Source organism: Canis lupus, chromosome 18 (genome assembly GCF_003254725.2).
Source record: "Canis lupus dingo isolate Sandy chromosome 18, ASM325472v2, whole genome shotgun sequence".
NCBI classification, from domain to species: Eukaryota; Metazoa; Chordata; class Mammalia; order Carnivora; family Canidae; genus Canis; species Canis lupus.
Genome location: NC_064260.1, coordinates 33,958,861 through 33,982,478, shown reverse-complemented (window position 1 = coordinate 33,982,478; position 23,618 = coordinate 33,958,861). Strand labels below are relative to the sequence as shown.

The 23,618-nt window shown below is 47.0% G+C and overlaps 1 protein-coding gene across 7 annotated transcripts in view; it reads left to right on the top strand.

Moving 5' to 3' along the window:
* Nucleotides 1–23,618, top strand: part of KIAA1549L (KIAA1549 like) — a 268,498-nt gene that overhangs the window by 233,260 nt on the left and 11,620 nt on the right. For all 7 annotated transcript variants that reach the window (XM_049096726.1, XM_049096725.1, XM_049096724.1 and 4 more), the window contains 4 exons: nucleotides 4,983–5,333; nucleotides 16,290–16,387; nucleotides 18,717–18,865; nucleotides 20,002–20,153. In XM_049096726.1, coding sequence (XP_048952683.1) covers nucleotides 4,983–5,333; nucleotides 16,290–16,387; nucleotides 18,717–18,865; nucleotides 20,002–20,153 — 750 coding nt within the window. The remainder of the gene's footprint in view (nucleotides 1–4,982; nucleotides 5,334–16,289; nucleotides 16,388–18,716; nucleotides 18,866–20,001; nucleotides 20,154–23,618) is intronic.

Below are 23,618 nucleotides of genomic sequence, written 5' to 3'. Positions count from 1 at the left end.
AGCCGACACCAGGGGTTTGTCTTTGCTCCTGTCTCCCCCTTTTTGCCAAATAAAAGCAAAAGGTATTTTCAGAGATGTGCAAGTTAGGGAGAAGGGCTTGGGGCAAGGTAAGCAAGTTGAGCGAGTATAGACATGATATACCTTATCTGGAAAATGGCTACAACCATCTGGTCCTCGGGGATGGGTGAGGAAAACCCAGGTCAAGGCTTGCCCATGACAGGTCTTCCAGTAGATTTGAGCACCTGCTATGTGAAGTTCTGTCACTCATCCGGGACATCTGACAATCTCTCAGATCATCAGATGATTCCTGCTTCTAGCTTTGGGCTTGGGCTTAGATTGGAGAGTGTAGATATAGGCCTGAGACGTAGGCTCAGCACTGTAGGAGCTCATCCCCATCTATGCGATGAGGCACATAACAACAATAACAGCAGCTAATAATTATTAAATGCTCACTCTTAGAAGAGCTTTCTGTGTATATATAGGTGTTTTCCATTTTTCAAGGAATCTGTTAGTAATTATCTTATGATATGTCCTCCTGGTCACAGAAGTCTGTTTGTCCCATCTGTCACAGCCCATATCGGTGGTATGGCAATCAATCTGTTTAGGTATATACAATAGGTAACAGCTTGGGAGCTGGAATCAGACTCTCTGGGTTCAGATTCCAGCTCTGCCAATTATAGGCAACATATTCAATGCCCCAATTTCTTCATCTATAACAACATAAGGACAATAGTTGCTACCTCATAGGTTATTGAGAGAAAAAGAATGAGGGGTGCCTGGCTGGCTCACTCGGTAGAGCATGCAACTCTTGATCTCAAGGTTGCAATCTTGATCTCAAAGTCTCCAATCTCTACATTGGGTATAGATATTAGAAATAAATAAACTTAAAAAAAAAAGAAAAAGAGTGACTATATATAAAGCACTTAAAACAGTGCCTGGCACATAAGCTGTAAATAAATGTTAGCTGGTATGATTATTGCTGTTGTCTTTGCTGTTTGTCTTCTCCTATAGTACTAGGAGCTTCTTGAGGGGAGGGTCACCATCTTATTCATTGGCTGTATCCACAACTCCCAATACAGGGCCTCATTGAAATAATATTTGTCTATTAAATAAGAGAGCAAATTTATCACTGCTCACATCTTTCAAGGTGAGGAAGGAAGTTGGGCAGGGCTATTTCCTTCATGAATAGACATGAGATTCCCCCAAGAATGAAGATAGGAAGAGGAACCCGGGCCTCCTGGAGCACATAGAGTCCAAGAAACAGTAAATGTGAGAATCAGAAGGTCCTTCCCAGATCAAAGTTTAGCACCTCCATTTGACAGATGAGGAGACTGAGGCTTTGGGAGTTCATGTGACTTGCCCATTCTCTATACAGCTCATCAGCATTGGGGTGAATGTGTCAGGGAGTGTGGACCCTTTATCCTAACCTCATGGTCTACCCCATGGGCAGTTGGACAGAATTTCTTATTGGTTTAATTTCCCAAAGTTTTTTTGAGTATGCCATGTGCCTTATGCTAAGCTCCTAAGAAATAGGTGAGATGGGCTCAGGGAGCCTCCAGATTTGGGCAAGATGGATATTAAATAAGCAAATACAAGTGTGATGAGGGGGGAGCCCAGGGTATAATGACAGTTTGTCTTGTTTCTATCAGTAGATGTCTAGAGACTGAAAAACCATGTGAGAACAGTGGGAAGACAGGAAGAGGCTGGAGCAAACCTACTGAGGTCACTTGGGGTATTGAACATTGGGCCCTCCAGCAAAAAGGAAGCTTCCTCCCATACAAAATGGAAACTCTGGGGTGGGAAGCAGAAGTTGACTTCTGCTGGGGAAGTTATGGGGTGGATGCAGTGGAAGCCTGGAGAAAGGGTCTCTACCTTCTCAGCGAAGGTCATATCTCCCCACCAACCTTACTCGAAGAACCCCCCAAGCTGGCACGGCCCTACCCCAGAGCTCCTGGGAGATTGGCAGAACAGGGAGTTGTTGCTAAGAAGTATATTTTTGCCCTGCTTAAGGTACAACTATAAATTCACATAACAGATCCACCAATATGACTGGAAATGCATAGCACAGCTCAGGTGTGGGAAAAATTGTAGCTCCCCCCAGTGCCATTAATCTTCCACCTGGGAGTAGTTTAGCATTAAGCATCCATTATTTATTAGGGAGACAGGGATGTAGAGAGGAAAGGCAGCATGTGGGTAGCAACCAGCATTGATGGGGAAATGTAAGAGGCAACGTGGTGCAGCCAGATGTCAAGGGACAGCAGCTGGGAGAGCAAGGCTCTGCACCGCCACCCATGGAGGACTTTGGATAAGTCCCTTAAACCCTGGCCTTGACTGCCTCATCTATAAAATGGGGCTTGGATTCCATGGTCTCCTAAAATCCTTCCGGGGTCTGAAATGTTGTCCAAAATGTCCTCTGCGTTGTGAAGGGAAAATTGTTTTCAGAAGTTGCATTCACTACCCTAGAAGGTGTCACCACGCCATCAGGGAGCACGTTTCCAGGAGAGCCATCTCCAGCCTTTCCCTAAAGATCCCCAATTTGTAAGAGCCCCATGGGGGCAGGCACCCAGGTATGAAATGCCTTTGAGTGTGTTTATCATGGCAAAAGTAATTTTGCATTCTACTCCATAAGCTATTTTTGCTTGTGTTCCTATAAAAACCATATTCTCAATTCTTACTTGGAGATGTTTGTTGATAAATCTAGACCTGAAGGATTGACAGAGAACCTCATCTTTTGATCTTGAACCATGGCCACGCCTTGACTCTGGGTGATAGGATTACAGAAAATGTCTCACTTCTCAGTGTTTTATGTCTTTTCTGTTTCTTCTCTAATCCACTTATACTCATTTAATACTAAAGGAAAGTGAATAAGTTTTCAAAATAGGAAAGATAACAAATTTCTGACCTTCCACATATAGATTTTAAGGAGAGAAAGATCCCTTTATATGAATGAGTTCTCTGGCGACATTTTCATGGTGTGCTCTATCTCATAGATCCAAGAGATTGGTGCACAGCAATTAGATGAGAAACGGGTGCAGTTGAATGTATAAAGGTAATAACGACAGGGTGACAACGGTGACTACCGTGTTTTGCCGTACACTGCTGTTCTAAACCCTTTGTACGTATCAGTGGACTTAATGCTTGGAAGACCCCTGGAGGCACATGCTACTTTCTTCACTTTCCACATGAGGAACTGACACAAGAGAAAGTGAAGTCACTTTCCTGGTTGGAACATCTTTTATGCCCTGGCTTCTATCTTCTCAACACACCTTTTAGGTCTGGCCTTGCTACAGCATCTGCTCGCCGCAGCAGCAACTTGACCACATCACCTTAGCAGTCACTTAGCTTTTGCTTCTTGCACTGAGGCTTCTCTGTCTCTGTTGCAAGGGATATCCATGGGAGCCCATCGCACCCACGTGGCACCTGCACAGATCTCAGAGTGCAAGGACACTTTCTGGAGCAACTCTTGACAGATGGAGGATGAGAGCTGTTGAACAAAATTTTGCTATACAGTCCTAAACCATGTTCTGCATGGTTCCTTGGTGGGTCCCCAGGGGGATTAAGCCTCAGTTGCCCACAGCAATCACTGATTTTAGTACTTGCCTTTGGTCGGCTTTTTTCCCTTCCCCCAGTTTATTCATTCTAAGCCCTGACTCCTATTCCCTGGAATTGTTTTCCAAAATCAATGATCTGTATATAAAGGATGTCTCAGGTCCTGCTTTATGGGAGAACGTATGCTAAGACATTGCCCAAGATCACCCAGCTGTTAAATTGTGGCACCCAGGTAGGAGCAGATTCATTTTATGTAAAATAATAATAATCACCCAGAACCAGAATATAAATACATAAATCTTTTTAAATGGGTATGTGTGTACAGAGGAGGAGTTTACAGGCACACCTAGATAGGCTTGGGAGTGGAATAAGTCATACCAAAGGTTAATGGATTTTTAGGGTTTTTTTCCCCTCTTACTTATCTGTATTGTTTCATTTTGCTAAAGTGGCAGCGTGTCACTTATGTCATGGATGGAGAGCAGGATGGCAAACTGATCTATGCTGATTTACTCTCACGGAACCCTCAAGTTATTTTAGCAAACAATAGCAGCCATGGAACATGCTTGAGTGGATGTGGACCTAGGACTCTCCCACAACCTCACTCTCAGGGTACCACAAAAGCAAGTCTCAGATCAAGAGACCAAGATGTAGGCAGACTTACTCAATAAGCATTCATCAGCAGGCGAGCCTAAGATAGTCTGCGCAGCCTGCTCTGAAAGCTGATGACACCCCAGCCTCTGCCCACTTAGGTTGTGCTGCTGCTTCCTAAGTGAAAAGTTCACTGGAGGAAAACAAGAGAACATTCTAGATCAGTTGGTCTCAAACTTGAGCAGGCACGAGAGTCTCCTGAAGGGCTGGCTAAAGTGCAAGGTGCTGGGCTCTGCTCCAGAGCTTCTGATTCAGTGTACCACACTTTGAGATCAGTGTTCTAGAAGCAGGATTCTGTTGCTCTCTCTGATAAAACTGGCATCGGGCAGCCAGCAGGTCCCTAAATGGCTCAACAAAGGACCATTTAGAGAGTCCAGAGTCTAGAGCATCAACCGTTGAGGTATAGACTACCAGATGCTCTTGATTCTTTTTTTTTTTTTTTTTAGGCTCTTGATTCTTTTACCTGAAAGGCATGAGGGTCCATACCACTAATGTCAATGAAAAGCCATTTCTCATCATCCTTAGGCCAGTTAGCAAAGCCTGCTGCATCCCTCGAGCTCCAGTGGAGCACACCTGGAGAGCTGGCATGTAGCCTTAGGAACACAATGCTAGCTGATCACCCCTGTGGGGTGAATTTCTGGATGGGGTCCCTGGGTGATAACATAAATGAACACTATACCTAATAGCATGTGTTCAAGCTGAATATTTTAGGGTAAAGTGCAGACAACATTGATGGGAAGGAAACATTCACTAACAAATCAATGGGCATGTGTTCGATCCCACAGACGGAGCCTGAGATCATAGAGGAAACCAACATTGACAGAGTTAACGAGCCCCGGGGCTACGCCAGGTCGAGGCAGGTGAAAGGCCACTCGGAGACCTCCACGCTGAGCTCCCAGCCCTCCATCGATGAGGTCAGGCAGCAGATGCACATGCTGCTGGAGGAGGCCTTCAGCCTGGCATCCGCGGGCCACGCAGGCCAGAGCCGGCACCAGGAAGCCTACGGCTCAGCACAGCACCTGCCCTACTCAGAGGTGGTGACCAGCGCTCCGGGGACCATGACGCGGCCCAGGGCAGGGGTGCAGTGGGTACCCACCTATCGCCCAGAAATGTACCAGTACAGTCTGCCTCGGCCGGTAAGTCCAATGTCCCACCCACCTGCCACCAGCAGGTTAGTTCTGCCCAGCGTGCTCCCACAAGGGTCTCAGAGCGGGGACTTCCTGGGACAAACCACCTTGGGATTTGGAGACAAACTCTTCTGGGCTCTCATCCCATCCTCTACCCATGATCCAAGCCTGAGCCTGTGGGCACAAGCACATGGGAAGCCCTTACATCAAACCGTAATACATTTTAGAATGAATTTCCTTCTCGACTGTCCCTCCTGTAAAGGGTTGACCATATTCTTCATGCACTGGTGGTTTCCTGCATTTCCAAGTGTGAGGACCCATTTTAAATGTCAGAACACCTTGCAGAGCTGCGTGTGACGGAGCCATGTGCCTGGTGGCTCAGAGCAGAGGCTTAGGAGGTGGGTGGTTTGATGTTGAGTCCCTGCTCCACTATTCACTAGCCTTGGAGATGTCACTTAAGTTCTCTACAGGTGACATAAACAAAAAAAAATAACCTACTTGCTAGGGTTGTTGTAAAGATTAAACGAGTTGATACATCTGAGGCCCTTAGAAGAATGCCAGGCACACAGTAAATGCTGCAGCAATGTCAGCCATGCCCGTTTCATTTGCTGGTAAGTGCACTTCAGCATCTGAGAAAGCACCCAGTGACTAAAAGATTCCATGATTTAAATAAGAATTTTAATTAGTGTGCATTTCACTCATTATCAGAGCTTCTAGAGATATCTTTTTTAAAAGATAGATGGGGCACCTGGGTGGCTCAGTCAGTTAAGTATCTGCCTTTGGCTTGGGTCATGACCCCAGGGTCCTGGGATGAAGCCCTGAGTTAGGCTCCCTGCTCGGTGGGGAGCCTGCTTCTCCCTCTCCCTCTGCTGTTCTCCCCACTTGTGCTCTCTGGCTCTCCCTGTCAAATAAATAAATAAAATCTTTAAAAAAGGATAAAGTAAAATAAAAATAAAACGTTGGATAAACCATGGACCATAATAAGCAATGCATTGTGCGTGTATAGATTCCACCCTTGTCATAGTCCATGGCCTAGCCCCAAGGGTTACTCATTAGCAGAGCTTCATAAATTGTCCGTGTGATGTGTAATCACATAAGCAAAAGCCGACATTTATTGTTTTACTGTTTTTCGGTATTAATCCTGTGTATGCATATGCTAACTGTGCTAGCTCATTTGTTTAGTCCTGACTACAAGCCACTGAGGCAGGTGCTAGTTTTATCCCTATTTTACAGCTGAGGGGACTGAGGTTACACACTTGTTCAAGTCACACAAGCCAGAAAGGGGCACAGCTAGGACCCAGAGCCGGGCAGTGGGCACCAGGGCCCATGTTCTTAACCAGCATGCTGTCCTCCCTTGTGCTGTTACATTGCCTCCTCATCCATATTATTTCTTTCATCTGCAGTAGACAATTTGGGACACCTTTGGGCTTGTAGACCCTTGTGATAATTTTGACCCTGACCCTCCACGGTCCACACCACACAGACACTTGATAAATTGCTGCTATGCTGTGTGACTCCGTAGCCTGCACACTATTGTGAGTTTCCTCTTGGTCTCCTCTGCTCCAGATTCCTCCTCTTCTCCAAGTCACTGAGCCATCTCCCCTTGACCCTGCTCCTGTCAGTTCCCTCCTCTGACTGTCAGTGTCTAGCCTTACCTTTCCCGTTGGCTAAGCTTTAGCAGGCGAGACTGAGCTTCATTTTGAACCGAACCTCTGGGGTGGGGTGGCTGTGTTTACGTGGGGCTGTCATCACTGGAAGGGCATGTCCTTAGGTTGGCAGGTGCAGAATTTCTGTCTTGTCTATTCACTCCACGGTGATCAGCTTCTGGGAACTTGACTCGTGCTGATTAGGCTCACAACAACTGCTTTATCAAAGATTCGAACTTTACAAACCTGCAATGAGAAGCTGGCTGACCACGTGGGCCAGAAAACTCAGGTTTTCAAGACCAGTGTGGTCTTTCATTACGTAAAAGCCAATCTGTGGGAGGTAAGACACTGTCAGAAGGAGAGCTGGTGGCAATTGGAGCTATCTTCTCAGTCTGTGATATGCAAACCGGGAGAGTGCAGGCAGTGAAGGACAGAGGGCAAACACCGATCATCTTCTCTACATCCCATTTTCTGAGATATGGGTAGAGTGCTGTGCAAAATTCTTAAAATAATCTTTAACCCAAAATAGAAGACTTTGGGACAATGCCCAGATCTCGGGAGTATGAGTATGCCTCCACCATCAGGGAAGCTTGCTGGATATGTTGAAGAAGCACCGCCTTCCAGAAGAGTGTCAGCAACTGTGGCACCACCACTGGCCATGCTCCCCCATCACCTGGAGACCAAACCTCCTTTTTTCAGAACAAATTAGAAGTCTCACTGAGCCCTACAGATCCATCACCTTTAACCTATTTTCCTTTGACCATCATGTTACAGTTTGCACAGTTAGAGCTTCCTAATTGCTCCTTACATGGTACCCACCCTTATGGGGGAAGAAGGGGTTTTTCTCACTGAGATTTATAAAAAACCTGAATCTTAACTACATTTACACACAGCTCTTAAGCATTTGTCCCCTGGGAAGAGTCACCTGTATCTGTTCTGTATTGATTCACACTGACGGCAGTTCATCCCTCTTGATCTCCATACAATGACCACATCCCTGGACTTCCCCTCAGCCCAGCGTGAAATGGCACAGACCTGCTGAATGAGCACAGCCAGTGGCTGCAACACTGAGTCTCGGATTCCTTGGCCATTAAAATGGCAGTGAGAAGAGGGCTTCAGTGAGGATGAAGTGGTAATTCATGTAAAATGTTTAGCACAGTCAGGCACCTGCGGAGCACCCACTGCTTGTTTGCTGATATTAATCAGAGGGCTTCAGATGATGCCCAGCACCTCAAATTGCTCAATAAATGGTAGTCATCATTATAAAACTATTCCGTCCTATTCACAGAATTCCACTAGTTTTATCCCTTCTCTGCACAGTTCTGAGGCTACATCTTTTCCTCCTGCTGCTCTGTTAAATTCTCTAAGAACATGCCCAGGTGCCCCAGCCGAGAGTCCCAGAGAAGCTTCACTTCTGTTGGAAGATGATTCTCAAGAACAGCTGGACCCCTCTGGCTGGAGGCCCGACTCTGGGGATCCAGAAAGAGATCGGTTTCAGACAGAAAATCTTAAACAACCAGGATGAGTCTTCCAACCGATAATGGAATCCACATCCACGGTGCCTCAATTTAACAAAACCATCTAAGAATTTCATTGTGGGACATATGAAAACTTAGATCATCCTTTTTGTTATAATTTGGGGTTGGCGGTGGTGCCAAGAAGGGCAACAACATCAGTATTATATGCTTGAAAAATAAGGCCACCGAAAACAGGGGAAGAACTGAAAAATAGCACAGCAGAGAGATCGGCCATCAAACCAGAACGATACCAGAGGCGGTTCCTTTGTCATTAAGGGCTTCCCCTTTTTTGCCAACACATGTGGTCCCTATTTTTGTGAACGGAAAAAATAGCTAACAATACCCAATAGAAATAATGATTCTTAGCCCACGTTCTTGCCGAGCCCCCTTGTGCTATGATAATGTGGAAATCAATAGAAAAGGTGCCAATTTAGAATGATAACTATGATTACTTTTCAGCTTCCCAAAAGGAAGCGCTTGGAGCCCTGCCGGAAGATAATTGGAAGCTGGTGGTTTTAAATGAGCTAGGCCAGGCTGGTGGCATTTATATCGTGGAAAAGGTTACTGCTGGCAGCCTGGGACTTCTGCACAGCAGTTTGGGAGACCCCTGGAATCTGTGAAGAGATTGGACTCGACACCTCATGACTGATCCAGTTGTGCCTGCAGCCCTCATGGGTCTGTGTCAAGTGGAATGAAAACATCCTTTGGCCTTCCTGTTGGTGTCAGAGTAGGGGATTCAGAGGAAGGCAGTCGGGTGAAAACATCCTCCCCACTAAAGGCTTTCCAGGGGCAACTCACAGTAATAATTATAACTAAATAAGCGGCTGCCATCTATCGAGCTCCCATTATGTGTCGGACATGAAGCTAAGTGCTGTGTAGACGTGATTTCTACTAATCAAACAAGCATCCTACGAGGTAATGTTATTATCCCCATGTACTCAGGAAACAGACTCAGAGGAACTAAGGAAACATGCCCAAGGTCACACACTCAGGCCCAAGGTCACATAGCTGTCCAGGGCTGATGTGGGGCTAGAACCTAGAGCTGTCTGACTTCAAACCCACACACCTTGCACTCTTTGGCCCAGTGAGCCTTGTGGATGTCCTTTGGGCTTTGAGGAGACTCAGATCTCCAGAGCGGCAGAGTGTGATCTCCTCATAAGGAAGCTGACCCTGAGAGGATTTTGTCCATTCCTACCACTGCCGCTTGTAAGGGAGACATCTCGATCAGGATGAAATCAAGAATTTCACAGCTTTTTTTTTTTTTCCCTATTCTCCCCTCAAAAACAAAACCAAACTCCTGTTGATGAGATATGCAGACCTGTCAGGTATGAGTCTGCATCCACCACAACACTCACGTTCAAGAAATAATTAGGCTTCTTACGTTTCTCCGAATCTGATTTCAATCTGTTCTGAGCTCCCATCTGGTCAGGTGGATGGGAAATCCAATGTCAGTTCTTACTGAGCTCTCTCCACCTCTGGTTGCTCCAAAGTAATTGGTGGCTGAGGCAGTTGGGACACCAGGAGAGGGTCTAACCCCAGCACTGTGGGTGGGGCACTGTCCCAACTCCTGGGAGTCCTTGAAGGCAGGTCACACTGTCACACTGTCCTACGTAGGCCAGCATTGGTGTGGGGATATTTGCCTCTGGACTGCCCTGAGGAAGCCCCCTTGGAAACCAGCTGAGTACAACATCCAGCCAAGGCATAGCCCTCGAAGCTTAGAAAAATCATTCAAGTGAGTAAAACCAGTTTATCCAGGAAGGCTGCATGGGAAGGAAGAAAAGAAGGTAGCAGATGAAGTCTGGAGAATACTTAGTGCACACAAAACTCAGGGGGTTGCAAGACATATATACTTTTCTTGATTTTTCTCTCCTCCACGCACCAAAAGCTCATCATCAGTTTGGGGTCTCCCTCCCTACCCCTAGGTTGAGCTATCGCGGGGTCCGCCACAGTGCACAGCAGGGGCAAGGGGTGGGAAGATAGCATCAGAATCTGGTTTCAGTTTGTCCTTCTCTAACCACTCTGGCTGGCATCCCTAAGTAGTCCTGGCTTCTGCCTCGACTCCAGGTGTCAGCCCAGGGGAGCAGATGTATCCCAGGTCTCCTGTGTGCAAAGGTCCAGACCCCTCCACCCTCCTCCCATGCTTGAGTAGACTCATTCCCCACTCTGTCTCTCTCTCTTTCCCCCTCTGTCACACACACACACACACACACACACACACACGCACTCTATCCACACTCTTCCCCTCTCTAGCATCTTCCTCATATTAGCCTCTTCTCCCCTGCCTCTACCCAGGGTGAAGCAGGACATAGAGCCCCTTCTCCAGACCCATCAGCATCTAAGCTCTCTGGCGTCCCTCCCATCCTCCTCTCCTTCCTAACCCCAGGGTGTTTACCTCATCTAGGGGCAAAGTAGACTAAATGTACCTCTCTTCTAACAAGTCTCTTTTTTCAGCATCAACTTTTGACCTTGAGTGCTTTAGGATTTTTGATATTCAAAACCCTAAGTTCAATAGTTATAGCTATCAAAACTCCAATGAGTGCTAGCTCTTGGGCCATCTGTGGCTGTGGCCTTCCTTCCCTGAGACAGGAAGGTGGGATGCCCTTTGCTGCTTGGGGTAGGGGAAGCACCCTGGATTCCAGGAATTATGGGGAGAAAAAAGTCTTGATTATTACAATTACTATATCAAAAGATGACCCTGTCTCAGAAGGAAGTGAATATTACTTCTGGAGGACCCACTGTGTGCCAGATATTATGTTAATATATAACATGAGTCTTTCAAACAGTCTTAGGTGTGGGGGTATAATACTGTTAACCAACCACCATCACCTAGTGAGAAAGTAGGCACAGACAAGACAGATTGCTCAACCCTGGTAAAGATCAAGCCAGATTTCAACCCTGTTTTTTTTATTTTGTTTTTTTTTTTAAATAATATTTTATTTACTTATTCATGAGAGACACAGAGAAAGAGGCAGAGACACAGGCAGAGGGAGAAGCAGGCTCCTCACAGGGAGCCTGATGTGAGACTCGATCCCAGGACCCCCGGGATCACAATCTGAACCAAAGGCAGTTGCTCAACCACTGTACCACCCAGGTGCCCCTCAATCCAGATCTTGTCTGATTTCAAACCCATGCCATCTGTACCACACTACGCTTAGCTCAGAATGGCAAGATGGTGTCCTTAACTGGCTGTGGGATTTTGGACAAGTCAGTTTACCCCTCTGGCTTTAGCATCCCCCTTGGTTAAGGTAAGGGATATGGTCTCAAGGTCTCCTGTTCTCTTTCCAGCTTGAACCTTTTGTGATTCCTGAGACCTTGGAAGCCTTAGCTATGGCTCTATCAGTAGCTCATGGTGAACTGACAGATCAAGATAAGCCTTGGGTTTTCACCATGGGGTTAGTCTTCAATTACCAAGTCCTCTGTTTTTCACTACATAAGAACTATCCTTCTGGAAGATTTTACTTCCTACACCAGGATGTAAAGTTATTTACAGCCACATGTAGATGCCTGTTTTGCCTGGAGCAGTGTTGTCCGTGTCAGCACAATGCCATGGAAGGGGCACCATTGCAGTGCAGCCCAGTACTGTTAGCAGGTGTAGAGAGATTGGTGCGTCCACCCTGATCTGAGGCTGGCTTGTTGATACTGGAGAAAAGCCATCAAAGAGGGTGGGTTGATGTGGCCTGCCAGTCTTCCTCCCCAACCAGTACAAAGCCTGGGACCCCCTGACTTGGTCCCTCCAGCCACAGGCCGCCCCCTTTGACCTGTCATCCCTGTAGTGCTACCCTTGAGATTGATCTTGACCACATTCCTCCTTCTAGATGGATGTACATGCACAAGAAGGGATCAGCACACTGTGGGTCTCACCTGGGCTCCCTCTCGACTAAGATTACTAGAGAGGATGGCCTTGAACCACTCCCATCCCCTCCCAAGGACATCATGACTGAAACTTTGAATAGACTATGTAGTCACCTTTTCCCCCTTCGATGCTTAAAACCAAACTTCCAAGCCCAATGAGTGGCCGACTCTAGTCACACCCAGTCTCCTTCCACCTAAGAGACCTCAGACCTAGATACAAGGACTGCCTTCAGTTCTGAGTCTCTGATCTCCTTCCTAGCCAAAGGGCAGGGATCCCAAAAGATGGTGCCCTTGGGTGCCAGGCTAGGTACCTCATGGCTACTGTTCTGATACTGGGAACTTGGAACCAGGCAACAGTTTTGAGCAATGGCTTCCAGTGAAATCCCAGTCACAAAGCAGCCAGCAGAGAACCAAGACTTCAGACACATAATAAGAGAAACCAGAATGTGGGGGCTTAGAAGTCTGGGGAACCAGCATGGAGCGAGGGAGGGGGAAAGACACTAGGAGAGGTCATCCTCGCAGCCCCCAAGCACAGAGCACAAGCTCTACTTTTTATGTGGCCCCTGTGGCCACCCCAGGGCCCTGAGTGTACAGCCCAAAGGGGACTGTGATTTCCTGTGCATTCTTGATTGTATCTGGAAAAATCTTCCAAAGAAAGGAGTCACCTTGGTACTTACTGAAATTTCAGAATTTTTAATCCATTCTTTGGTGAAGTGCTACAGGACAGACACAGGCTTAGAAAGGTTTTTTCTTGGCTGAAAAACTGTATTGAGTATGGATAAGCCTTCTGGGAATCAGGGATAAAAATAAGTTGTCTGTCTCCTCTACCGAGTATTGCGACAGGCCAGAAGAGAGAAGAGGGGCTATAAACCCCTGTCTCTATTTTGGGAAAAGCATGTCCTTATTTGATGGTTTGTTGATAATAATGGAGTACAAGCTGGAAAGTACACCATCCAAGATGATGATTTTCAAACTCTCTGCAAAACCTTAGCATTCAGGGAGGTCCCAGGTTGTCATCATGCAGGTAAGTGAAGGGCCAAATTCACCAGCACACACTCCACCCCCTCCATCACCAGCTTCAACCAGAGAAGCTCTGCTTTAATCTGTATTCAGGTTATGTCAAAATGATCTCATGGCTATAGAAAAGTGTGTTTGGTGGCTCCTGAGTTACATCCAATGCCTTATTTCACAGGGAGAATGAAAAACAAACAAAAAACGAGGTGCAGAGAGACCGAATGACATGTTTACAGACAGTGAATGGCTGAATCGGGATGAGAATTTGGGTCTCCTGACTCCAGTTCACTCAACATCAATTGAGCAAATACTTACTTAGCACTATTAGATGCAAAGCATTTTGCTTCATAAGGTGGGGGTACCATGGTTGCTGAAACCCAAGGAGCTTAGGATCTAGTGGAGCTTCAGATTTTGGTTCCCTGAATACAACCTTAGCATACATAGTTCATCGATGCTCAAAAAATGGAAATGCAGCAGGGTAATGAAGCTTTCCATATTGATCCAGCCAGTACCTCTAGATCTGGGCGGATGTTTTCTTTCATTCTTGTCAGGGGAAGTTAGCCCTGCTGATACAATCCTAGGCTGACAGTTATTTTCTTTGAGCACTTTGCATTCCGTGGTCTTCTGGGTGATGTTGCGAAGTCCAATGTCAGTCTAAAGGTCATCCCTTTGTAGATGATATGCAAAGATGTTCTCTTTGCCTTTGGTTCTCTACCATTTCAGCACAATGAATCTAGGTGTGTGTGTTTTATTGTACTTCCTGAACTTATTAAATCATTGATTTTATCCATTCTGGAAAATTCTTAGTCATTGCTTCTTTAAATATCACCCCGTTTCTCTCTGGGACTTTGGGACTTTGATTAGCTGCATGTTAGACCTTCTTACTCTGTCTTCCATACTTTTTACTGCTCTTTTCTATTTTCTATCTCCTTATCTCCTTGTGCTTCATTCTTGGTAATTTCTTTAATTCCATCTTCTAGTTTATTAATTTTCTCTTCATCTATGGCACATCAATTACTTCATTCCCCTGTGTTTTCTTTTAGTGATTACATTTCACCTTTAAAAATTCTATTTGTTCTTTTTCAAATCTTCCCAATCATTCCTAATAATATCTCTATCTGGTCATTTATCTTTTTAGAAACATGTTTTTACCTTTCTGCTTTCTGTTTCGTATCCAGAAATTTTAAACTCATAAGTCCTTAAACATCTAATCTGTTGTTTGGTTTTCTTCTCCTGACTTTTCACCTATGTTTTCTGGTCTGTGATTATGAACTCCTGTCTGCTCATCTTCATCTGTGCCATTCCTGAGAGCCTGGTTTAGGGAGATTGCCTCCAAAGAGCACTTACAAATGCTGCTGTCTGAGCCTAGAAGCACTACCAACCTCCCTCCCTGGGAGGGACCAGTATCAGCCCCTTCCAGGTAGGCTGTGAGTGCCTCAGTTCCACCTACCCGCCCCTTGCCTGTCGCAAGGCTTGATCTCTTCATCATTTGCCAACATGGCACTTGTCTTCCAGGCAACCCCACCTTTCATATTTGCTTATCGCTATTTCTATCTCTGGTTTTAGCTCATGGTTTTGTTTTAGTTTGCTGAGATGTGTGCAGCGGGGAGGGCGTGGGTCATGGGTAGTGTCCTGGAAGCTTCCCTTACATCTTGCATTAAGTGCATTAAGAGGTATGTTTCAACCAGGATCTAGTTGTTAGCTCATGGGTTGGCCCTTACGAGTATGTAGACTGCCATTATGCTGTGGGGGAGAAGACCTCATTCAGTTCAAAGAACCCTATTTATGGATTCCCTCTGCTGCTGCTTTTGTGTCCTTGATGCCTTCAGGCTTAAAGTCTTGTCGACTTGCTCCTCAAGAGATCTAGCAGGCATGATACCTAAAGAAAAAGATGAATGAGAAACACAAGTTAAGCTTTGTCTTCCCAGAGAGCATTTCTAGATTTTTCTCTCACTAAGGGAGGCTGTGGCCTGGCTCTCTGATCCCGTCTCTGATCTCCTACTGTTTTCCTTTTATCCCCTCACGTGTTGATTAAAGTCTTCACTCTTGTGACAGTTCCAATCCTTTATCTTTGAGTAGTGCTTTATAGATTGTGGAAGGTGTATACTGACTTACTTGATCTTCCTAGTGCCCCTTGGAGCTAGGCATCCTGTTCCCATTTGAGAAGAGGACAGCGAGGCCCAGAGAGGTTACCTAACTTGCTTAGGGACATAAAGTCTATTTATCAGCAAACTAGGCCTCCACCCATACTTCCTGACTCTAAATCTGTTGCTTTCCCCCCATTAAACCTGCTTTCCATGAGCCAGAAAGTAAAATACAATCGGTGATGCATTCATTCATTCATCTGCTGTTTATTGATCATGTGTAATACACTGGGCACCGTTGCAGGCATGAGGATATAGCTGACAAAGCCCCTGCCCTCGTTACACTCTAGCTGGGGACAGATAATAAATAATCAAGCAATGATAAAATACTAGAGAGTGACAGTTGCTATGACAAAAAATAAAGCAGAATATGGAGAGAGATTAAATGGGGCTCTAGGGAAGCATGGGGCTGGCTGAACAAGATGGAGGAATGAACCATGGGCAGAACTGGGAGAAAGCATCCCAGGGAGAAGAAGCAGCATGTACAAAAGTCAGAGGAAGGAAAGAACTTGGCTTATTGTAAGATCAGCTGAAGGACTCCGTGACTACGATGGCCCAAGCAAGGAGGAGCATGCCTGGAGATGATATAGAAGAGGGGGCTGGGGACATAAGGAAGATTGAAAGGAAGAGTTGGAAGAAGAAAGGAAAATCTGACCTGGAAGTCTGCTTTCCTTTTAAGGAAAGAACCTGTGTGGTTTTTGGAGTTTTGTTGTTGTTGTTGTTTTTAGAACCTATGTATTGATTGACAGTGTGTTTTAATAGATCTTCCTCTATTGCTTGTCTCTTTCATAGGCATACAGGTTTTCCCAGCTTCCTGAAATGGTCATGGGCTCTCCCCCTCCACCTGTACCTCCCCGGACTGGCCCTGTGGCTGTTGCTTCTCTCAGGCGGTAACACATTCCTTTCTTTGCCTTGTTTGGAATGTCTGGAAAGGATTTGGTCCTGTGTACCCTGACACAACAGATTCCCTTCATGCTTGCTCCATTCAGGGTGCATCACCTGTACAGACAACCGCGTCCCTGGGGCACCCCAAGTACCATGAGGGAAGTGGGAGCACAGAGAGGGTTGACCAACTTTCTTATCATTTGAAATGAGAAGTCCTGTAGAACGCACAATTGAAGAAACCCAAGGTCAACCAACCTATACCCTGAAAGCCCCATTCCCTGACTTTTAATTATTCCAGCTCAGGCCACTATGGTGGCTGCCTCCAGTCTGGGCATCTCTTGGCACCCAGAAGTCTCTTTGTTTCTTAGAGGTGGTGTCCAAGAGGCCAAGGAGTAGCGTGTCTGGGCACCCACCCTAACTCTTGACTTCCAAGACAGGAGGCTGAGAGCATGTGAACTCAGATATGTGTTAAGAGATTAACTCAGGTATAAAGATATAACTCAGATATAATAAAGATGTTGTCTTTGTTCTGTAATGATAGAACAAGCACATGTTTTATATAAAGACAGGCAAGAAATACAAACTCCACGAGCACTGGAGATGCTGAAATAGGCATCAGATCCAGGGTTAAAGATACAGCTGTATCCTGGAATGGGACTAGGCCACTGTCCTGACCCCCCCTGCTCTAGCCTCCCCCCAAAATGCTAGCCACACCCTATTTGGGGACCACAGGTCTGACCTTTGCAAAACTGGTGAAGAAAAATGAGTTTCCCTCAGAAATGACCCTGCCCTCATTTCCAGCGATTTTAAAATGCCGAGCTGTGCGTATACACCAGCTCTTGGCTCCAGTGGAGCTCAGGGCAGGGTGGGAAGCAGCAGACCAGGGTTCCATCCTAAGCTGCTGTGTAAGCTTAGGAAGTCGCCTCAACTGTCTGGCCCGTTTCCTTCCCTGTAAAATGAGGCCAAGGGCCTAACTGATCGCAGCGACTCTGGGATTCCTCCAGGGGAGCTGAGTGTATGGAGCACAACCCAGGAATTTTCTTGGGGAGGGTTTTCTAAACTAGTAGCAGATCCCTGGAATAGTATGTGGGAAGCCCAGGATGTGGGAGAGAGCAACCAGCAGAAAGAGGGGAAGGATCGAGAAAGGAAGGGAGACCCCACACTCACCGAGCCTCCAGCACCCACCCTGATATAGAGTCCAGTCATCACAGCCCCTGTGTTTAACCTTCCTCGGGCATTAGTGGGAGGGTTACTTTAATTATCCCTGAGAATTCTGAATGCAAGGAGCTTCCCATCAGTCATTTGCTGAAGGCCAGTATCTATTTCTTACTCCTTCTCTCAACCACCAGTCTCCTCCCCTGCCCTTCCACACCGTCTGCCAGGTATCAGCAAGTGCCTGCTTTCCATACAGACTCAGAGGATCAGAGCTGGGAGGAGCCGTGGTGAGGGGGTCACCCACCCCTTTTGTTTCACAGACGAAGAAACTGAGGCTGAGCGGGGGGCGGGGGTGGGGGGGAGGAAGCTAGAACCCAGAGCACTGCGCTGCGGCTCTGTTCTGCACCTGCAGCACCGGGCACTCCACTGCTCAGAGGGTGCCCGTGTGGCTGGCTGCCCGCCACCTGCCCTGGCTGCCCTGGCTGCCCCCGTTTTAATTGTAGGAGAGCCTGACGCCGCTGGGTGAAGGGGAGGATAGAGACCGGCTAACGTACCCTTTAGAGGGGGAGACGCTGGCAGCCCCCTACGTACTGGCTTTCTGAGCACTAAGTGGAAATCTGATGTATTTAATGGGCCGGATTCTCTGCTTGCCTGTGGGACCAAAAAAAAAAGTTCTGTCTTTCATAACGCCTAAGAAAGTGCTAGGCTCCGGCTTCCCGGAGCAGCCCGAGCTTCCCAGAGTCTTGGGCATCTTGCTGCTGGCGCAGCAGCAGCGGGACGTCCTGCGACCCGCGGGTCACCAGCCCCGGTGCCTGGAGGGGGAGTGGCCCCGCATCCACACCGAGCCTCCTCATTGGTTGCCGATGATGTCATCCCCTCCCGGGCCACCAGCCCCTGCTGATACCCAGCGCTAATTGCTTGGCTTATCTTTATGTGGAAATTAAGTGTGCTACTCCCCAGGGACACGACAGCCCCCCTCGGGGGAGCAGTGTCCTTGAATATCTGCAAGTGACTCCAGCTCTTGCAGGTCTGGGTGCCTTGGCCCTCCTTTGTCATTCGGGGGGCACATCCAGGCCTGGGGACCCCGCCCTCCTGGAGGGCCCCCCCCCCAGGTGACGGGCATGGGGTGGGGGGGGGCGTGGGGAGCCACCTAATGCACCCCCTCCCATGCGCCTCCAGGTCCACCTCGGACGTGGGCAGCAAGACCAGGATGGCCGAGTCCGCGGGCCCCGAGCCGGCCCAGCTGCACGACAGCGCCTCCTTCGCGCAGGTGTCCAGAGGCCCCGTGTCCGTGGCGCAGTTGGATCAGTCGGCTTTAAATTACTCAGGTGGGCAAGCGGAGAAACCCTGGAAAAAGCCCCCGCTGCACCCCAGCCCTGCCCCGGTGCTCCTTGCACTCCCCCTGCACCCCCAGATCCGCACAGGCCACCTGCTACCTGCCACCCTCAGCAATCGAGGCCACTGTTATGTCTGACTGCGGCAGCCCTGGCTGGAAGAGCTGCTGCTCTATTTCTTTAAAAGACCTGAAATATGACAAAAATAGGAAGATATGTGATAACAGTCAGGGTATATGTTACCATTTGCCGGACTTCAGGGTTTCTTCTTAAATTCTATGTGCCTTTAAAGCATTCCAGATAGAACTATCCAGCCCTGTCTCATTCCCCTTCTTCCCGGAGGTAATCCCAATCCTTAAATTGAGGGTGTTAACTTTTCTGCAGTAGTGCATATGCAATAGTGTGTATTAAGGCTCTCGGTGTTTTACACGCACGGATGTCGTACCAAACTATGCCTGTCCTTCTGCATTTGTTTTCTTGACTCAGCCTTGTGTTCAAGAAGGGTACGTACACGTAGATCTAGGTCATTTGTTTAAACTGCCATATGGTACTCGATGATATGCTATGCCACGGTTTATCTTTTCCCCTAACGAGAGACATATGAGCTTGTTTCCAATTTCTCACCATTACGAACGATGCTGAAATGTACGTCAGCGTTTATCCGTGCCCTAAATGGTTTTTGTGTCTATTCAAAGTGTACCATTTAGGCTAAAAAACTGTAAACAAGCAGTTGCCAACACTTCCTAAAATATTCACTATGTCCAGAAATTCCATCAGTGGAGTCCTTTCCTTTTGGTTCCTTTTCTTTTTAAAAATACCTATTCCCCCTGGGAGAAAACTATCTGGACATTGAGGTGTCCCTTCTCGCCAGTAGGTCAGAGGTGTTGGGATGGATGGGGGAGTTGGTGAGGGTTCAGTGAAGGGAATTGGGTCATCATTTCTCTAGAACACCAGGGCCAAATCAGAGCAGATGACTGTGCAGGTGAGCAGGGCTAGGGCTGCAGGGGAAGGTCTGCTCCGCACCTCATGACCCCTCCCCACCATGCCAGAGTTCCCCTCTGTTCCCAGCTTCCCCCAGCTCGTGGGTGGGGCACTGGTCTAATCTTCCCCATCCATCTCCTCCATGCCAGGTAATACGGTGCCGGCAGTGTTCGCCATCCCAGCTGCCAACAGACCCGGATTTACCGGCTACTTCATCCCGACGCCTCCCTCATCCTACAGGAGCCAGGCCTGGATGTCCTATGCAGGAGAGAATGAGCTCCCGAGCCAGTGGGCTGATTCGGTGAGACCCTTGCTGATTCCCTCACAGTCTTACCTGCTGGACACACATGAGGGAGAAAATGGATGAGAGGTTGAGACGGTGTTTTGTTATCTCAACTCCCTTCCCACCAACCAGGTGGCTAACGTGAGCCATTTTAGAGGAGACGGTGTGGTCAGGTGGGATGTCTTTTGACCGAGGAACATGAGACCTGCCTTCCAGTCCAGGTTCCACCTTGACCTTCATCAAATAAATGGCTATTAAAAAACAAACAAACAAATGAATGGCTATTATAACTATCATTCTTTCAGTATTTTCCGTGTGCCAGACACCCTGTTAGATGTTTTATTTCTATTATCTTATTTAATCTTTGCAACAATCCTATATGGTAGGTATTATGATTCCCATGATGTGGAAACGGAGGCCTAGTCAGGTGACTTGACTGTTTAAAGCCACACAGCTATAGTGGCTTTACTATATAGTGGCCAAAATTCAAACTTGCCTCAGTCTGGCCCCAAAGCCTTTCTCAATTTTGTTCCTTTTATTTTTATTTTTTTTAAAGATTTAATTTATTTGAGAGGGAGAGAGAAAGCATGCATGGGTGGAGGGGCAGAGGGAGAGGGAGAAGCACGCTCCCCACTGAGCAGGGAGCCTGACACAGGGCTCTATCCCAGGACCCAAGCTGAAGGCAGATGCTTAACTGACTGAGCCACTCATGTTCCTTTTAGTTTTAACATTCTGTAAAAATTTGGGGCACCTGCATGGCTCACCGGGGTCCCCTGGTTAGCTCAGTGGTTGAGCATCTGCCTGTGGCTCAGAGCATGATCCCAGGGTCCTGGGATCAAGTCCTACATCAGGCTCCCCACGGGGAGCCTGCTTCTCCCTCTGCCTGGTCTCTGCCTCCCTCTCTGTGTCTCTCATGAATAAATAAATAAAATCTTTAAAAAATAATAACATAAAAAATAAAAATAAAGCTCTGTAAAAATTTTAGATGAAACAATAAAAAATACAGTTTTAGAAACTCAAGATTGAATTACTTTGCATGTTGATCCCAAGGCATCCTGCCTGACTTCCAGCAAAGGACTGTCTTGTCACGATGCCTGGTTCCATCCTCCATCATAAGTAGGAATATATGGCACAGTGGACCTGGCCTGGCCTAGACCAGAGGCAGCAAGCAGATGAACCTGGACAGTCACACCCAAACCTGCCTCTGAGTCACCTGTCAGGGGCTGCTAAGTGAAACAAATCTAGCAAACAAAAATAGCACAATGATGGCCTCTACTGCAAGTTGCCCCCCCATCCCTCTGTGAGATCATCCGTCATGGATAAGAAAGGCAGGCTGAGGGTCCCCTGATGCTGTGCATCTTTTTAGGGCTTGGTCTCAACATTTGAAATATATCCTAGATTTAGCAAACATGTTGATGATATGCAAGGCCTGGGCCATCTTTTCTCTCTGTCCAAACCCCTGGTGTCCATACGTTCCACCTCTACAGGTTCAACTCAGCTTTGGGGTTGGTGTCTATCCTTATTACAGTGATGCCACAGCCTAACAACACCCCTGGGAAAAAACTATCCTACATGTGTTAATTTTCCTGATGATCAAAGCTTATCCCTTAATTTTCAAAGCACGTAAAATATATGCTATCTTGCATTAAAAAAAATTCCAGGATGAATTATATCCATCCCTCCATCTTTAAAAGAGGAATATAATTTAATTTGTCTTTAACAAATGATTCGCCATCATTTTCATGCCTTACTATACTAAAATGACATTTGTAAGATGGGCTCTGGTGGTAGGATTATTGCCCCCACATCAAACATCTCCCAACTACTGTAATTTTTGGAGTTGTTACAGGGCTCCATATGTTTTGTTTTTTTGTTGTTTGTTTGTTTGTTTGTTTTTTGACCCTGCTCCCAACTGGACCTTCTATTGCTGTCAGTGTTACCACTTCCATAGATACACTCACCCTTTGGATATGCTTTTCCTAATGGGCCATTATCTGCAAATGAGGCATATCTGAGCTCATTAGAATCGTCAAGTTGGAGTATATAAGCTTTAAGAGTAACTGTAGGGATTCCCTACTGTTAAGTCTACACATCTTAGTGTGAGACTTTATGGCATCTGTTTGGGTTGTTTGTGGGCCTTTTTTTTTTTACTTCCTTTGTCGTGCTCAGCTATTTTAAACAGCTGAAACCACTGGGTATGAGTCGATCAGTTCAGAGCTTACTTGACTCCGTAATTCCACTTATAGCCTAAACATAATGTGTGCTTTTCTGAAAATGGATGATACTTGTGACAATTAGGCAGTAAACCTATGGTTTTGTCGGTTCACCCTCTGCATGGAAAGTTCCACTGGGTACTCTGCAGGAGTCAACAGAAGTATTTTCCAAAACTTGGGCCCTTGCCCTCAAGACACAGATGATAGCTTAGCTGGGCTCATGGCCACTTCCAGATGCTTGTGGGTTCATATTACCTTCCAGATGAAGGAACGGGAACCCAGCAAATCAAAACCCAACCTTCCTGACGGGATGATTCGACCATTCTGGCTCCATCCCTCTCCGTGTGAGGGAGAGTTAGTTTTCTATTAGTTGTTTTTAAAAGGAATACGATCACCACAGCCTAAATGGGCCTCTCCTGGGCCCCAGTTATCACCTACAGTTAAGCAGGGCAGCGTGTCCATGCATGGAGCACAGTAGCCGGGAACCACAGCCCGGAGCACGGGTGATTTCTCACACATAAAAGAAAGTACAGGAAGCTCAGAGGGACCGGTTGGCAGCTTGAGGAAGTGGGGGCAGGGATGGCATCCATTTCCACATCCATTGGAGAAGGAGAAAGCCCCCACTGTCATGTGGGTGTCTGACCTTCCTGATCCCAGGTATCCAGACATCAGGAGCTAGCTCAGATAAAATCACCTCAACCTGGGCTTGACGGATAGGTTTCATCCTTGGTGCTGGATGAAGGATTGGGAGGGATGTGCTGTGATCAATAGGTGATGCCCGCCTTAGGTACTGCCTAGGGACAGAGTGGCCTTTGCCAGCCCCAAATTTTGGCCAGCAAGCTGTGAAGGCTCCAGCCTGGATCTACTATTAGGGAGAAAAGAGTTTCTCATCTTCTCTGCTCCAGAATATTACCCCAAGGCCACTCCAGTGGAGTCAGGTATCCCTGCCCGTACCGGCCACTGGCGCCAAGACACTTGACACCACAGAGCCAAGGGGTCTCAAAGTCAGACATTGACTCTCAGCTCCAGCTGAACTTGAAATTCAGGGAAAGGGGAGATGACAGCTTCCCTCACAAACATATGGCACCATCTGTTCATCCCTTGGTGATTTTCAAACTGTGTTCCTCGGAACCCCAAGTTCTGAGAGACTCCCCACTGTACCATGCGTAAATCTGGGCACTGGTGCCCCATGATTGAGCAAGCAAGACACAGTTCTACCTTTACAAAGTTGACAGCCTGAGACGGGTGATGACATCATAAGCGATGACTG